This window comes from Salminus brasiliensis, chromosome 6, assembly GCF_030463535.1.
Source record: "Salminus brasiliensis chromosome 6, fSalBra1.hap2, whole genome shotgun sequence".
Lineage (NCBI taxonomy): Eukaryota > Metazoa > Chordata > Actinopteri > Characiformes > Bryconidae > Salminus > Salminus brasiliensis.
Window position 1 is genome coordinate 1,155,684 of NC_132883.1, and position 18,331 is coordinate 1,174,014.

The 18,331-nt window shown below is 43.6% G+C and overlaps 1 protein-coding gene across 1 annotated transcript in view; it reads right to left on the reverse strand.

Moving 5' to 3' along the window:
• Positions 1-4: 4 nt before the first annotated feature.
• lhx4 (LIM homeobox 4) overlaps positions 5-18,331 on the reverse strand; it is a 19,607-nt gene continuing 1,280 nt past the window's right edge. Inside the window, exons 2-6 of the mRNA XM_072680753.1 lie at positions 13,357-13,528; positions 6,507-6,709; positions 3,622-3,776; positions 2,534-2,705; positions 5-381 (exon numbers count right to left, since the gene is read on the reverse strand). Coding sequence (XP_072536854.1) covers positions 5-381; positions 2,534-2,705; positions 3,622-3,776; positions 6,507-6,709; positions 13,357-13,528 — 1,079 coding nt within the window. The remainder of the gene's footprint in view (positions 382-2,533; positions 2,706-3,621; positions 3,777-6,506; positions 6,710-13,356; positions 13,529-18,331) is intronic.

Genomic DNA, 18,331 nt, shown 5'->3' on the forward strand with positions numbered 1-18,331 from the left:
GACATCAGAACTGGGAGTGGTCCATCTCGTCCAGCCACGATGCAGGACTGGTGGGGAAGTCTGGGTAACCTGTGCTGCTCCCTGTGGACAGGTCAGAGGTCGGGCCCCCAGCCCTAAGTGCCTGACCTCCGGCTGGCTGGGCTCCCGTCAGGCCCTCCATGCTGAAGCCCAGGCTGCTGAGCAGCGGCGTGTGGCCAGGCAGCGAGCTGACCGATGAGGGAGACTGGGGTAGGCCGTAGGGGCTTCCGGCCCGCAGCTCGTGGTATGGTGGTCCGCCGCCCTCCAGAGAGAACGCCCCGTTCATCACGCCTCCACCGGACACGTCCCCCATGCTGCCGTACAGGCCGTTAGCGTGGCCGAGGTCAGACAGGATCTGGTCCTCTGCTGGACACAGGAGAAGACTGTTAGCGCTATGCAAAGCCACCACAGACAGAATGACAGCTGAGCCACTGAGCTCCACTGGCAGGATGAGACTGTACTGGTTGAGTTTACTGGTGTTACTGTACTGGTTGGGTGTGTTTACTGGTGTTACTGTACTGGATGGGTGTGTGTTTACTGGTGTTACTGTACTGGTTGGGTGTGCGTTTACTGGTGTGTGTTTACTGGTGTTACTGTACTGGTTGGGTGTGTGTTTACTGGTGTTACTGTACTGGTTGGGTGTGCGTTTACTGGTGTTACTGTACTGGTTGGGTGTGCGTTTACTGGTGTGTGTTTACTGGTGTTACTGTACTGGATGGGTGTGTGTTTACTGGTGTTACTGTACTGGTTGGGTGTGTGTTTACTGGTGTTACTGTACTGGTTGGGTGTGTGTTTACTGGTGTGTGTTTACTGGTGTTACTGTACTGGTTAGGTGTGTGTTTACTGGTGTGTGTTTACTGGTGTTACTGTACTGGTTGGGTGTGCGTTTACTGGTGTGTGTTTACTGGTGTTACTGTACTGGTTGGGTGTTTGTGTACTGGTGTGTGTTTACTAGTGTTACTGTACTGGTTGGGTGTGTGTTTACTGGTGTTACTGTACTGGATGGGTGTGTGTTTACTGGTGTTACTGTACTGGTTGGGTTTACTGGTGTTACTGTACTGGTTGGGTGTGTGTTTACTGGTGTGTGTTTACTGGTGTTACTGTACTGGTTGGGTGTGTGTTTACTGGTGTTACTGTACTGGATGGGTGTGTGTTTACTGGTGTTACTGTACTGGTTGGGTGTGTGTTTACTGGTGTGTGTTTACTGGTGTTACTGTACTGGTTGGGTGTGTGTTTACTGGTGTGTGTTTACTGGTGTTACTGTACTGGTTGGGTGTGTGTTTACTGGTGTGTGTTTACTGGTGTTACTGTACTGGATGGGTGTGTGTTTACTGGTGTTACTGTACTGGTTGGGTGTGTGTTTACTGGTGTGTGTTTACTGGTGTTACTGTACTGGTTGGGTGTGTGTTTACTGGTGTTACTGTACTGGATGGGTGTGGGTTTTCCCAAGTGTGCGCGAGACAGCGCGAGTGTGAGCTCATTTAGAGAGCACAGTTTGGATCAGTAAGAGCTTATTATTGTTTTATTCAATCAAAGAAACGAGGAACACTGTGATGTGTGACTGATGTTCCTGTTCAACTGGTTCTAGATATTTAGTGTGAGGTACAAAGTACTGTGGTTAAATTGAAAATTGGTCCCAAAACAGTCCCAAAACCCAAATACACTACATAAAAGTAATTGGACACCTGCTTATAAGGTCAGGATGTTGGATGATGATCACCACCCCACCTCATCATCTCCAACAATACTGGATGGAGCTCCTCCACCATCATTCCAGAGAACACAGTTCTTCCACTGCTCTACAGCTCAATGCTGGGGGGCTTTATACCCTCTAGCCCACGCCTGGCCTGGCATTAGGCAGCATGGAGCCGATAAAGCCATGTCCTATTCTAGTGGCAGTCTTTCTCTACAGGGTCTAGATGAGCTGTGTGCACTGGGACATCTGTGTCAGCAATGGGTGCAACCTAAACTAGCTGAATGCATTCATTAGAAGGGGTGTCCACAAACATTTGGACACATAGTGTATGTATAAGAAAATTGAAGTAGAGAATTTAGAGAGACCTGGTGGTTGTAGATGATCAGGGTAGATGTACTGACACACAGCCAGCGGCCCGGATCTTCTGTCTCTGTGCTCCTCAGCCTGTGTGATCGCTATGCAGACTGCTTCCCTTTCCTGACCACACTGCCCGCTCAGAAACAATGCTCCAACATGCTTTCTGTCTAATTGACTAAAAGCTTGACCTAATTTATAGAGTTTCAGCGTTGCTGTTTCTCATTTCTCGTAAAGCGCTGCCTTTTAAAAGTGGAGGTAGACTTTTACGAGTTCCCAAAACGGACTCACAAAGACCAGGCCGTCATAAAAACACGGCACACACCGAAACCTGCTCCCAGCGGCCTGCCAACTTCCCAGCAAGGACTTCACTGTAGAGACACACGAGAGCTGGAAGAGCTGGGCAGATGGAGATGAAGAGGAGTGATGGGGTGAGGGAGTGAGAGAGTGAGAGAGTGTTCAGACCTCTGAAGCTGAGCTCGCTGTCACTCAGGCCTCCATCCTCAGCTGAGCTTTCCTTCTCTGCCTTGCTGCCTCCTCTGCTGCGCTTCACACTTTTGTAGAACTGACCCCAGCGGTGGCGTCCGGCGTCCTTCTTCAACCTCTTCTCCTTCGCTCTTCTGTTCTGGAACCACACCTGAGAGAGAGGGGGGGGAGAGCGGGGGGGGGGGTCAGTTCTCAGGACTGTGGATGTTTAGTATTACGAATGTTCTGCTGTACTCGGAGAAAGATCGTAAAGATCATGAAGTGAAGTAGTGCAGTCTGCTCTTCGTCTGGACCAAAGTTATGCAAATGAGCTCAGCAGCGACCAATAAGAATGTTTAAATGTGACATGGTAACTGAATGAGGTCGCCCATACTCATTAACTTGGTCATGCTGATCATACAGGTCAACAAGCTAGGTCATGTTGGTAGACCTCTATGGTCAGGTTGGTCATACTGGTCAAACCAACTTAACCAGTCATGCTGATCATGCTGGTCAACAAAAGGTCATTCTGGTAGAGCATATTACTCCTGATGTTGGTCATGCTGGTCAAACAAGCTTGGTCATGTTGTTCATGCTGGTTGACCTCCTTGGTCATGCTGGTTGACCATTTTGCTCATACTGGCACTGGTTGGTGGACCTGTGTGGTCAGGTTGGTCATGCTGGTCAAACAAGTTTGGTCATATTGATCATGCTGGTTGACCACCTCAGTCAGGCTGGTCGACAGCCTTGGTCATGCTGATGATACTGGTCAACAAACTAGATCATGCTGTTTGACCAGCCTACTCCTGATGTTGGCCCTTTATAATCAGGTTGGTCATGCAAGTCAAACAAGTTGACCATGCTGGTTGACCGCCTTGCTGGCCATGCTGGTTTATTATTTTGCCATGTTGGTGGACCTCTATGGTCAGCTTGGTCATGCTGATCATACTGGTCAGCAAGTTAGGTTATGCTGTTTGACCAGCTTGCTCATGCTGGCCATATTGCTGTACCTGTGTGCTCAGGTTGGTCATACTGGTCAACCAGCTTGGCCTCTCTTTGAATGTTTGGGGGCAGTGATGGTGCCTCACCTGAACGACGCGCATGTCCAGCCCTGTCTCAGAGGAGAGCTGCTCGCGGACGTGCCGTGCGGGTTTAGGGGAGTTCTTGTAGGCGCTCTTCAGGGTCTCCAGCTGTTTGGCGGTGATGGTGGTGCGGGGGCGCTTGGCTCCGGTCTCTGAGTCGTCTGCAGCACAGAAGAGCAGCAGCAGGATTACAGAAATGCAGTGTCCTACATGATCCTGCAGGGCAGGTAGCACCGTCAATTTCCAGTAACACAGACATGCAGAAGAGCGGCGAGGAACCCCAGGCGTCGTATACGCATCAGACGAGCTCAAACATGACCTAATGGCTCTTACAAGCTTCAGATCAAGCTTTGAATGCTAATATTAAATATTATCACATATTGATTTCAGAAAATCCCCCAAAATTAGTCTTAATAACATTACTCAGCCAGCCGGCTCGGGGGGGATCTACATTTCATAACATGTGGATCTACATAATAGGCAGCAAGTTCTCAAAGGTGATGAAAGTGATGAAGCAGTATAAAATGGACAATAGTAAGAATCTGAGACCAGACTGTGATGTTCTAGATAATGCCTGGGTCAGAACATCTCCAGAACATCAGCAAGCAGGGGTGTGGGGTGTTCCTTTTAGGATACAGTGGTCAGTACCTACCAATAGTGCCCCAAGGAAAGACAACCAGTGAACCGGCGACAAGACCATGGGTGCCCAAGGCTTATTAATTGATGCTTATGGAGGCTCCGCCCACCTCACAACCTAAATGACTTAAGGGATCTTGTGGAGTCCATGCCTTGAATGGTCAGAGCTGTTTTGGTGGCCTAATTATTTAAATAAACGATACCTAAAAAATGACTGAATGTCTAAAACTGTGCAGAAATAAGTGAAATAGTCTTAGAATATTAATATAAACACCTAAAAATTAGACATTTTACATATTTAGACGAGCCGAGCCAGACGGGAGGTGAGAGTACGAGAGTGGTTTGCGAAAGTGGACTCTCGGAAATCAAGACTGTATTATTAAACTATTACCCTGACCGGGACCACTCCGGTTTCTTTGCAGGCTGGCCAGGAGGCAACTTTAATTGACGAGATAAATCTAATCCATTACATCGAAAAGAAACGGCTACAGGTGGCGAGAGGGTGGTGGTGGTGGGGGGGGGGCTGTCAGGGGGTAAATAGGTGTGGGAAGTGAGGAAGAGAGGAGTGTGAGGGGGTGCATCACACATGACCAGTCGATATGGCCCTCAAACTGCCCCTGAGAGGCCTCAAGGGACGTAAATCTGGGCAGAACAGCCGGCCGGCTGCTGGACGTTATTATTTGGGCCCTGCCATTAAATCGCATTGCTTCACTTAACATAATCAATCAGCCGGCTGAGGAAATCTCCATAAATACAGCTGGAGATGCTTTCAGAGGCAGGAGCAGGAGAGGTCAGATCAGAGGCGGGGTTTAAACCGTCTGCACTGAAGATCCACTGGGCTGGAAGATCCAGTGGGCCACACCACAGTCTCCAGACCACTGGTTTCGGGAGGACCAGAGATTGGTGCTCTGGACCACGTCTGGGCTCAAAAACCGGCCTGCCCTAAGAAACACTAGAGAGCGCTCCTGAGCACATCCTTGGGGGTGAACGGGCAATGTTTGTGGACACCCCTTCTAATGAATGCATTCAGCTATGGTAAAGTTGCACAGAATGCTGACACAGACGTGCAAATGACAATAGAATAAGACATTAACATGACCCTATCGGCACCATGCTGCTTAATAATGCCAGGCGTGGGCTAGAGGGGTATAAAGCCTCCCAGCATTGAGGAGCTGTGGAGCAGTGGAAGAGCTGTGTTCTCTGGAATGATGGTGGTGGAGCTCCATCCAGTACTTTTGATGGGATGAGTTGAGGCTGATGAGGTTAGGTAGCACTACCATCATGGGCCTCGTGATCTTTAGCTGTAGCTGTTTCAATTTCCCCCTCAAAGTCCAGAAAATCCCACCATGACCCCCCTTATAATAGGCTCTGACACCTAGGAACTCTAGGAACACTAATACTGGGTAGAACCTGCCTTTACTCTTAAAAAGCCTCAATTCTTCATGGCATGGATTCCACAAGATGCTGGAAACTCTCCTTTGAGGCTCTGGTTCATGTTGACATGCAGATGTTTCCTGAGATGGTGCATCATCATGCTGGAAGTAGCCATTAGAAGATGAAGGGATGCACATGGTCAGCAACTATACTCAAACGTGGGCCAAGAAAACATTCCTAACACCACCACCTCCACCAGCCGGGATGGTTCACACAAGGCAGGGTAGGTTCTAACCCTACCATCTGAGTTCCAGACCTGTCAGATTTGGTGTTGGTGGGCCAGTGCTGAGCCACTGCAGCCTCAGCTTTCTGCTCTTGGCTGACAGAAGTGGAAGCCGACGTGGTCTTCTGCTGTTGTAGCTCTGTAAGGTTGGAGGTGGTGGAGTTCAGTCTGCGATGCTTTGCTGCTCTCCACAGTTGTGACAGAATGGTTCTCTGAGCTACTGTAGCCTCTCTGTCAGCTCCAACCGGTCTGACCACTCTCTGTTAACCTCTTGACCTCCACTCACACTCTCAGAACCGCCACTCACCAGCCTGAGGACAAGCCCCGAAGATCAGCAGTTCTACACATGCTCAAACCAGCACTTCTGACACCACTGGAGCGCTTGGCTCATAGGAGAATACACAGCTCACCCAACATTGTGGAGGATACAGAGCTACAACAGCTGGAGACTTCGGCCAAGAACAGAAGGCTGAGGCTGCAGTGGCTCGGCACAGGCTCGCCAACACTGGACACTGAAGGCTGGAGACACTGGCCTGGACTGACGGATCTGACGGGTTTTTGCAGGTAATCTGAAAACAGCAGCAACAGCTGGAGGTACCGTTCTGTTTGGCCGTCTCGTAGTCGGATTTGCAGACCAGTCTGCCGTCCTCCATCAGGTAGAACTCGTCTCCGGTGGCCAGCTGCCGGCTGCACATCACACAGGAGAAGCAGTGCAGGTGGTACACAAAGTCCTGCGCCTTCCGGACCACCTGCGACGGAGGGATGCCCTGCTGACAGGACGCACATTTCGTCCCGAAACGCCTGTAAACACACACACACACACACACACACACTGAGGTTATACTCAAACGCAGATACACTCCAGGCTGTCTGACAGATAAGCACGTGTTCAGTGAGTGTTGATGAGCTTATCTCCTGCTCTGCTGAGGGAGATCTTTATCATCAAAGAGTGTGACGGTGAGCTGGGTGCCAGAATTTTGTTTTGTGTGTGTGTGTGTGTGTGTGTGTGTGTGTGTGTGTACATTTGAATACACAATTACTACTGATTTACTGAATTTAACAGGTTAAATAATTCATTTAAATTAAATTGGATATTAAATGTTGTTGTAAAGTTGGTTTCCTGTGAGGCAAGGGAAATACTTGTGTAGCACCTTTTATGCACAGTGGAAATTCAATGCTTTACATAAACAGAAAAATTCACAGAAAGCATTAAAGCGGCATTAAAAAAAGGTTTGTTGTAAAATAAATTCATTTATTTATAAACAATAAATAACAGTTAAAAAGTAAAAACTAAATAAAATATAAAAAGTAAAATAATACAAAATATAAAAGATTAATAAAAAAACAAAAAAATAAAATAAAGTATAAAAAGTAAAATAATACAAAATATAAAAGATTAAAAAAATAAAATGAATAAAATAGAAAATAAAAGTAAAATAATATTCAATATAAAAAATAAAAAAATGTAAATAAAAAAAGTAAAAAAAAAAGTGAACTGGGGGTCAGGGAGGCAGTGATCCGTTCGCAGCTGGCTCTGGCCCCTGGGGCTTCTGGATAAGATAAGATAAGATAAGATTGTCCTTTATTAGTCCCGCAGTGGGGAAATTCACAAGGGCTGGAGACTCAGCCCTCACCTTTTCTCTCTCTGAGAAGGTGCCAGGCTAGGCCCCAAGATGAGACTCACTCACAGGCCTTGTCTGGATGATCTGGGAAACCTTGCGGTGTTAACAAAGGGTCATTTGGGCAGGGGGTAAGTATCCAGCCTCTCTGGGTCCATTTGGACAGCACGCAGGGAAGGTGGTCTGGGGAAAACAGACCTTAAATGGGTGCCCAGTCTTCTATCTGTGATTAGCACCAACAACGCAACAGTACATTTAACAATAGACCTTACCTAACAATATTCAATATTCATTTATACATGAACTCACCTCAGCTTTATCTAAAATACCCTTTAGGTCTAAAATCTAAAATAGGCTACGCGCCCTGAGCATCTATCAGATAGGTCAAAAATAAATATTCACTTTGGTTAGACGTGTCATAATATTAAAACCTAATTTGGACATGGGATACAAGCCTAGGAATGATCCTCAAAAAATAATTAAATAAAAAAAATAAATGCAATAAAAAATAAAAATAAAAATAAAAATAAAATAAACATAATAAAAAATATAAAAAAATAATAAATAAAAAATAAAATAATAAAATAATAATTGTTATTATCACTGGAGAGCAGCTGTAACTGACTAAAAGTGACCGCTTCAATGTCATTCCCAGCTCCCATAGTGATGCCTTGTGAGAGATACTCAAGGTTTACCGTGTTGAACAGCAGCCGTTCCCGGCGCTGAGAGTCTGAAAGATAATAATAAGATATGTTGAAAAGCTGCCATTTACTAATATCTTACTCTAAGAAAACCAGACTGTGATCTGCTCATCAGTCCTCCTGATCCTGTTCCTGATCCTGATCCTGTTCCTGATCCTGTTCTAGCTAACTTTCAATCCTCCAAGAAGTCGATGAAGCTCTTGAGAACATTTCAATGTCATTCAAAACATCAAGAAGAATTAAGAACATAATGTGTTGAGTTCATGTTCTGATGAACACTCTGTTGAGTTCATGTTCTGCTCTCCAGAGTTCAGCAGATGAGTTTTTTTTGAGTCTTGGTTCCTCTCAATGGTTCTCTTTCATGCTCTTAAAGAGGTTCTCTTTAGTGGTTTGGTTTTTCTCAGAGTTGTTTCTCATGCTTTTAAGGAGGTTTCTTTTTGGTTCTTGGTTCTTCTCAGTGGTCCCTCCTTATGATCTTAAGGAGGTTCTCCTTTTGAGGCTTGGTTCTTCTCAGTGGGTCTCGTCCATTCTTTTAGGGAGGTCCTCCTTTTGAGGCTTGGTTCTTCTCAGTGGGTCCCGCCCATTCTTTTAGGGAGGTTCTCCTCTTGAGGCTTGGTTCTTCTCAGTGGGTCTCGCTCATACATTTAGGAAGTTTCTCCTTTTGAGGCTTGGTTCTTCTCGGAGGACGGTGGTTCTTCCTCCTTATGCTCTTAAGGAGGTTCTCCTTTTGAGGCTTGGTTCTTCTCAGTGGTTCCTCCTTATGCTCTTAAGGTGGTTCTCCTTTTGAGGCTTGGTTCTTCTCAGTGGGTCTCGCTCATACAGTTCTCCTTTTAAGGTTTGGTTCCTCTCAGTGGTTCCTCCTTATGATCTTAAGGAGGTTCTCCTTTTAAGGCTTGGTTCTTCTCAGTGGTTCTTCCTCCTGCTCTTAAGGAGGTTCTCTGTATCAATTAAATGAGAATATGTGTAAAACTGATGAAACTCCATGCAGATCTGTTTATGAGTGGTTGCCAGATCCTCTGCGTTTGGATTGGGGGGGATCATTGGGGGGATCAGTGTAGCGTTGGGGAAGAAGCCTCATAAAGCTGCGAGTAAGACGGCCTGTAAATCACAGCAGAGCTGAAGCTGAATAGACTCCCTTTCTCACCAAGGTGAAGACTGTGTGCTCGGCCCCCCAAACACACACACACACACACTTCTCCCTCCCCCAGGACGGCAGCTTTAACATTAAAATCCCCCCTTTGTCCCCCCGGGCCGGTTAATACAGTTAGGCTGCACTCTGGGCCTCGCTAGCCTTTTAGCCTTTTAGCTCTCATTGTGGGCCGTGACGTTAAACTCTCCCAGACATGATTTAGTAAAAGCCGGCGCTGATCCGGTTCTGGATAACAGTCAAACTTAATCTTATTCTTTAATGCCGGGGGGAACTGAGCCGCTCCAACAGCCCCGCAGAAGAAATGTAAAGTCGCTACGCTGGGGGTCTCACACACACACTTACACACACACACACACACACACACAGGGAAAATTCAATTGGGAGACAAACTGCAGCTCACCCCCCCCCCCACACACACACACAACATATATACCCACATACACAATCACACAAACACACACCTACACACACATAACCACACACACTGGTGCAGTAAAGCTCTAGATAGCTCCTAAGTGGGATAAGGCACAGAGTATACAAACACACTAACACATAAACTATATGTATACACAATAACATATATACTGTATGTATACACACTAACACATATATTGTAGGTATACACACACTAACACATAAACTATATGTATACACAATAACATATATACTGTATGTATACACACTAACACATATATTGTAGGTATACACACACTAACACATATACTGTATGTATACACAATAACATATATACTGTATGTACACACACACACTAACACATAAAAATGTGCATATTTCTACATAAAATAGCCAAAATTATGTATATATACAAAACTACAAAATATATATATATATAAAAAAACAAGAATGGAGATATGTCACTACACTTACACACACACACACACACACACACACACACACAGCAGGACAGTGCAGCTATATGTTGTTATTGAATGGGGCTGGATGCTCAGCATCACGCCCACACACTGCTAATACAGCGTCCCTCTCTGTATCCTCATGCTGAACTGCTGTGAGTGTTTTGGCCGTGAGTGTGTGCAGTCAGCGTTTACACACTCCAATCAGAGAGAGAGTGATGGTTCTGCTGCAGAAACTCTGTCACTCAGCCAGAGAATAACGAACCAATCACCATGCAGGGTTTAATTCATTCGCCCAGTGACTCATCATACTCTCAACACGGAGAACCACACACACGCACACACACACACACATACTGGTACTGTACACACACCATCACACATTGTTACACATCCCACTATGCCAGAATTACAGACACACAGCATCACACACTTACCATCACACAGCATCACACACTTACCATTGTACACCATCACACACATATTATTATCCACTCACAATCACACTATTACTCACACACCATCACACTTACTATTCCACGCCCATTATCATTACACACTCACTATCACCTGCTCACTATCACACACTCAGTATCACCTGCTCACTATCACACACTATTCCATACTCATAATCACACTCACTATCACCTGTTCCATATCACACACTCACTATCACACTAACTATTCCACGCCCATTATCATTACACACTCACTATCACCTGTTCCCTATCACACACCCACCATCACATGTTCACTATCACACACTCACCATCACCTGTTTCTTATCACACACTCACTATTACCTGTTCACTATCACACACTTACCATCACCTGCTCACTACCACACACTCACTATCACCTGTTCCCTATCACACACACTCACTATCACCTGTTCCCTATCACACACCCACCATCACATGTTCCCTATCACACACCCACCATCACATGTTCCCTATTACACACTCACTATCGCATGCTCAATATCACACACTCACTATCACCTGCTCACTATCACACACTCACTATCACCTGTTCCCTATCACACACTCACTATCACCTGTTCACTATCACACACACCATCACATGTTCCCTATCACACAACCACCATCACATGTTCCCTATCACACACTCACTATCACCTGTTCACTATCACACACCCACCATCACATGTTCCCTATCACACACCCACCATCACATGTTCCCTATTACACACCCACCATCACATGTTCCCTATCACACACTCACCATCACCTGTTTCTTATCACACACTCACTATTACCTGTTCACTATCACACACTCACTATCACCTGCTCACTACCACACACTCACTATCACCTGTTCCCTATCACACACACACTCACTATCACCTGTTCCCTATCACACACTCACTATCACCTGCTCAATATCACACACTCACTATCACCTGCTCACTATCACACACTCACTATAACCTATTCCCTATCACACACTCACTATCACATGTTCCCTATCACACACTCACTATCACCTGTTCCCTATCACACACTCACTATTGCCTGTTCACTATCACACACACCATCACATGTTCCCTATCACACAACCACCATCACATGTTCCCTATCACACACTCACTATCACCTGTTCACTATCACACACCCACCATCACATGTTCCCTATCACACACCCACCATCACATGTTCCCTATCACACACTCACTATCACCTGCTCAATATCACACACTCACTATCACATGCTCACTATCACACACTCACTATGACCTGTTCACTATCACACACTCACTATCACCTGTTCCCTATCACACACCCACCATCACATGTTCACTATCACACACTCACCATCACCTGTTTCCTATCACACTCACTATCACCTGTTTCCTATCACACTTACTATCACCTGTTCACTATCACACACTCACCATCACCTGTTTCCTATCACACACTCACTATTACCTGTTCACTATCACACACTCACCATCACCTGTTTCCTATCACACACTCACTATTACCTGTTCACTATCACATACTCAGTATCACATACTTACTATCATCAATATTAGAAACACAAGATTGCAGAGTAACCAACACACACTTTCATCAAACTGCTTCTCACACACCACCACACACTGCAACACACCACCACACACTGCAACACACCACCACACACTTTGACACACCCTCACACACACGCAGCATTCCTCATTGCCAGATGTTTTAAACACTCTGCACACCTGTAACATCTCACTCCACTGCTGTGTGGAGCGTTTATGACAGGCTAGTGTCTGATGAAACAGACACTTTATAATGGGTTTAGATGGTGTAGGTGTGTTAGGTGTAATAGACTGTTTATAACGGGTTTAGATGGTGTAGTGTGTATTAGGTTTAATAGACTGTTTATAACAGGTTCAGATGGTGTAGGTGTGTTAGGTGTAATAGACAGTTTATAACAGGTTTAGATGGTGTAGGTGTGTTAGGTGTAATAGACTGTTTATAATGGGTTTAGATGGTGTAATGTGTATTAGGTGTAATAGAGTGTTTATAACAGGTTCAGATGGTGTAATGTGTATTAGGTGTAATAGACTGTTTATAACAGATTCAGATGGTGTAATGTGTATTAGGTGTAATAGAGTGTTTATAACAGGTTCAGATGATGTAATGTGTATTAGGTGTAATAGAGTGTTTATAACAGGTTTAGATGGTGTAATGTGTATTAGGTGTAATAGACTGTTTATAACAGGTTCAGATGGTGTAATGTGTATTAGGTGTAATAGAGTGTTTATAACAGGTTGAGATGGTGTAATGTGTATTAGGTGTAATAGAGTGTTTATAACAGGTTCAGATGGTGTAATGTGTATTAGATGTAATAGAGTGTTTATAACAGGTTGAGATGGTGTAATGTGTATTAGGTGTAATAGAGTGTTTATAACAGGTTGAGATGGTGTAATGTGTATTAGGTGTAATAGAGTGTTTATAACAGGTTCAGATGGTGTAATGTGTATTAGGTGTAATAGAGTGTTTATAACAGGTTCAGATGGTGTAATGTGTATTAGGTGTAATAGACTGTTTATAACAGGTTCAGATGGTATAATGTGTATTAGATGTTCTCTCACTTAAAGAAGTCCTCCTTGCAGTACACACTCCCAGAGCGGGAGAAGCAGCGGTCAGCCAGCAGTGTGTGACAGTCTGAGCATTTCAGACACTGAGCGTGCCAGTGCCGGTCCAGAACCTTCAGGATGAACTTATCCAGGATCGTCTGGCTGCAGCCTGCACACTCCGGCAGCTCTACACACACACACACACACACACACACACACACACACACACACACACACAGAAAGTAAGAGAAGGAAATATTATTAATTGCAATAATTTACCTGCTTTAATTATTAACTTTAATTAGTTCAGACTGAACACTTTACACCCAACACTTTACACCCAACACTTTACACCCAACACTTTACACTGAACACTTTACACTGAACACTTTACACTCAACACTTTACACTCATCACTTTACACTCATCACTTTACACTCATTACTTTACACTGAACACGTTATGCTGAACATCACTGAAACATGCTGCATCTCTCTTTCACTTAATTTCTGTCTGAATCTCTGTTGATGTGACGTGTGTGTGTGTGTGTGTGTGTGTGTGTGTGTGTGTGTGTGTGGATTACTTTGTGTCAGCCTATAGTCCAGAATACATAGTAAAATTCATTATGCTATGATAGGCTGTATTTAATTATGTATTATTATACGCTGCATTTTAAATATGGACATTATTACTGGTGTAATAACATTATTATTACACCTGCAGACCAACCTGATACCATGATACATAATAAATAGTATATTAATAAAATACATGGCAATGATTATATTTATAGAAAATATACTATTATCATTATTATATTATATTATATTATATTATTATTATTATTATTATTATGAACAATACATACAACAAACAACAACAACAACAACAACAATAATAATAGCAATAACATACTTAAATATTGTAATGTTTTTGTGTGTAATACATTCATACATAGTGTCTCTGTCTGTAGTGTGTGTGTGTGTCTGTGTGTGTGTAATACACTGCATTAGTGCCATAAGCATTTTTCCTTGTGTAATAACATTGTTATTACAATAATTTCCTGTGTATAATATATATATATGTTATTATTATTATTGTTGTTGTTATTATTGTATGTAATAAATGTATATAGAGTGTGTTTCTGTCTGTAGATGTGTATGCAGTGTGTGTATGCAGTGTGTGTATGCAGTGTGTGTTTGAAGTGTGTGTATGCAGTGTGTGTTTGAAGTGTGTGTATGCAGTGTGTTTATGCAGTGTGTGTTTGTGTTTGAAGTGTGTGTATGCAGTGTGCGTATGAAGTGTGTGTTTGAAGTGTGTGTATGCAGTGTGTGTATGCAGTGTGTGTATGAGGCGTGTGTATGCGGTGTGTGTATGCAGTGTGTGTATGAGGTGTGTGTATGAGGTGTGCGTATGCAGTGTGTGTATGAGGCATGTGTATGCGGTGTGTGTATGCAGTGTGTGTATGAGGTGTGTGTATGCAGTGTGCGTATGAAGTGTGTGTTTGAAGTGTGTGTATGCAGTGTGTGTATGCAGTGTGTGTATGAGGCGTGTGTATGAGGTGTGTGTATGAGGTGTGCGTATGCAGTGTGTGTATGAGGCATGTGTATGCAGTGTGTGTATGAGGCATGTGTATGCGGTGTGTGTATGCAGTGTGTGTATGAGGTGTGTGTATGCAGTGTGTGTATGAGGTGTGTGTATGCAGTGTGTGTATGAGGTGTGTGTATGAGGTGTGTGTATGCAGTGTGTGTATGAGGTGTGTGTATGAGGTGTGTGTATGCAGTGTGTGTATGAGGTGTGTGTATGAGGTGTGTGTATGCAGTGTGTGTATGAGGTGTGTGTATGAGGTGTGTGTATGCAGTGTGTGTATGAGGTGTGTGTATGCAGTGTGTGTATGAGGTGTGTGTATGAGGTGTGTGTATGAGGTGTGTGTATGCAGTGTGTGTATGCAGTGTGTGTATGAGGTGTGTGTATGAGGTGTGTGTATGCAGTGTGTGTATGCAGTGTGTGTATGAGGTGTGTGTATGAGGTGTGTGTATGAGGTGTGTGTATGCAGTGTGTGTATGAGGTGTGTGTATGAGGTGTGTGTATGAGGTGTGTGTATGCAGTGTGTGTATGCAGTGTGTGTATGAGGTGTGTGTATGAGGTGTGTGTATGAGGTGTGTGTATGCAGTGTGTGTATGCAGTGTGTGTATGAGGTGTGTGTATGAGGTGTGTGTATGAGGTGTGTGTATGGTCTGCTCTGGTTTAAGTGCTCTAATCGATCAGAGATTAGAAAAACACCACACGCGCAAATATGAGCTTTGTTATTTATAATCAATAACACAATCAGCAGCACAGACACGAGCCTGTACATTCTGAACACGGGCACACACACCGAAACACACACACTCACACGCTGAAACACACACACACACCGAAACACACACACTCACACGCTGAAACACACACACACACCGAAACACACACACTCAGACGCTGAAACACACACACACACTCACACACCGAAACACACACACTCACGCGCTGAAACACACACACTCACACGCCGAAACACACACACACACTCACACGCTGAAACACACACACACACACGCTGAAACACACACACACTCACGCTGAAACACACACACACACTCACACGCTGAAACACACACACACTCACGCTGAAACACACACACACTCACGCTGAAACACACACACACACTCACACGCTGAAACACACACACACTCACGCTGAAACACACACACACTCACACGCTGAAACACACACACACTCACGCTGAAACACACACACACACTCACACGCTGAAACACACACTCACACGCTGAAACACACCAGAGAGCTGCTAAACCTGGAGACTGAATATGAACACAATAATCCGTTCACACCCCACACACACCTACCCACCACACACACACACCCCCCACACACACCTACCCACCACACACACCCACCACACACACCCCACACACACCTACCCACCACGCACACCCACCACACACACACCACACACACCCCACACACACCTACCCACCACACACACACACACCCCACACACACCTACCCACCACACACACCCACCACACACACCCCACACACACACACCCCACACACACCTACCCACCACACACACCCACCACACACACCCCACACACACCTACCCACCACACACACACCCCACACACACCTACCCACCACACACACACACACCCCACACACACCTACCAACCACACACACCCACCACACACACCTACCCACCACACACACCCACCACACACACATACCCACCACACACACCCACCACACACACCTACCCACCACACACACACACACACCACACACACCTACCCACCACACACACACACCCACCCACCACACACACACCTACCCACCACACACACACCTACCCACCACACACACCTACCCACCACACACACCACACACACACACCTGCCCACCACACCCCTCACTGATGCACACACTCCTGTTCCTCCCCGCAGCTGCAGGTTATCATAATAGATCAGATCGGTTGAGTGTCGGTGCGCGCGCGGTGATCAGACACTGATACTGAGATCTGAGACAGAGACAGAAACTAATCCGGATCAAATTCATATTCATATCAGTGATTTAATAATAACAGCAGAGTCTAACAGCACTGTCAGTGGATTATTATTATTATTATTATTACTGTTGTTATTACTGTTATTATTATTATTATTATTATTATTATTATTATTGTTATTATTAGCGTTAGTATTATTACTAATAATCAGCACGCGGTAATGTATTATTTGGAACTGTTGCTGCTCGCGCCGTCTGCACGCTCGTGCCCCTGTCTGGCTGCTGCAGCTTTAACTCTCTCAGCTCACAGCCGGAACCCCGTTTACCCGAACTGCACAGAACCCTTTAAAGGTTCTAAAAGAGCTCAGCAGATACAGATCCCCCTACCTGAAGAACCCTCAGACCAGCCAGGTGTTCCGCCCAGAATCACTGCCTTTACTGAAGACATACACTGGATATGATTATTTATAATAACAGTAATAATAACAGTAATTATAACAGTAATAATAACAGTAATAATAATAGTAATTATAACAGTAATAATAACAGTAATAATAATAGTAATTATAACCGTAATCATAACAGTAATAATAATAGTAATTATAACAGTAATAATAACAGTAATTATAACAGTAATAATAATAGTAATAATAATAGTAATTATAACAGTAATTATAACAGTAATAATAATAGTAATTATAACAGTAATAATAACAGTAATAACAATATTAATAACAGTAATTATAACCGTAATAATAACAGTAATTATAACAGCAATAATAACAGCAATAATAACAACAGTAATTATAAAAATAATAATAACAGTAATAACAATAATAAATCATAAGTAATAAGTCAAATCATAAGTAATATCTCTAAAAACACAAGCAGCTCTAATTAACGCCCTCAGTATAAAACAAGAATATATTTAATAACAATAACCATCATATTAATATACATAATAATAACAAACAAAATGATAAACATTACAATCTCCAATTACACTGATGACGTAAATAATAAATAAATAGTATTAAACGACGATGTCTAGTAACACTAATACAAATTATATTATCTCTAATAACTCTAATAACATGAATAAACATGAATAATACCACAAATATTAAACATGAATATAAAAAAACAACAATGGCGTTCATCATCATCATAATAATAATAATTAAGAAGAAATAAACAGGAAGGAAGGTCTCTAATAACCATAATGACTCTAATAATAAATAGTAACACCACAAACATTAAACGTTCATATTTATAATAATAATAATAATAATAATAATAGTGCAAACAGTAAATGTGCATTGATATTACATGCGGTTGGAGCTGAATATTATCGACCATTAATATCAGATTAATATGACACTATATTCTTCTTCTTATTATTATTATTATTACTATTATTATTA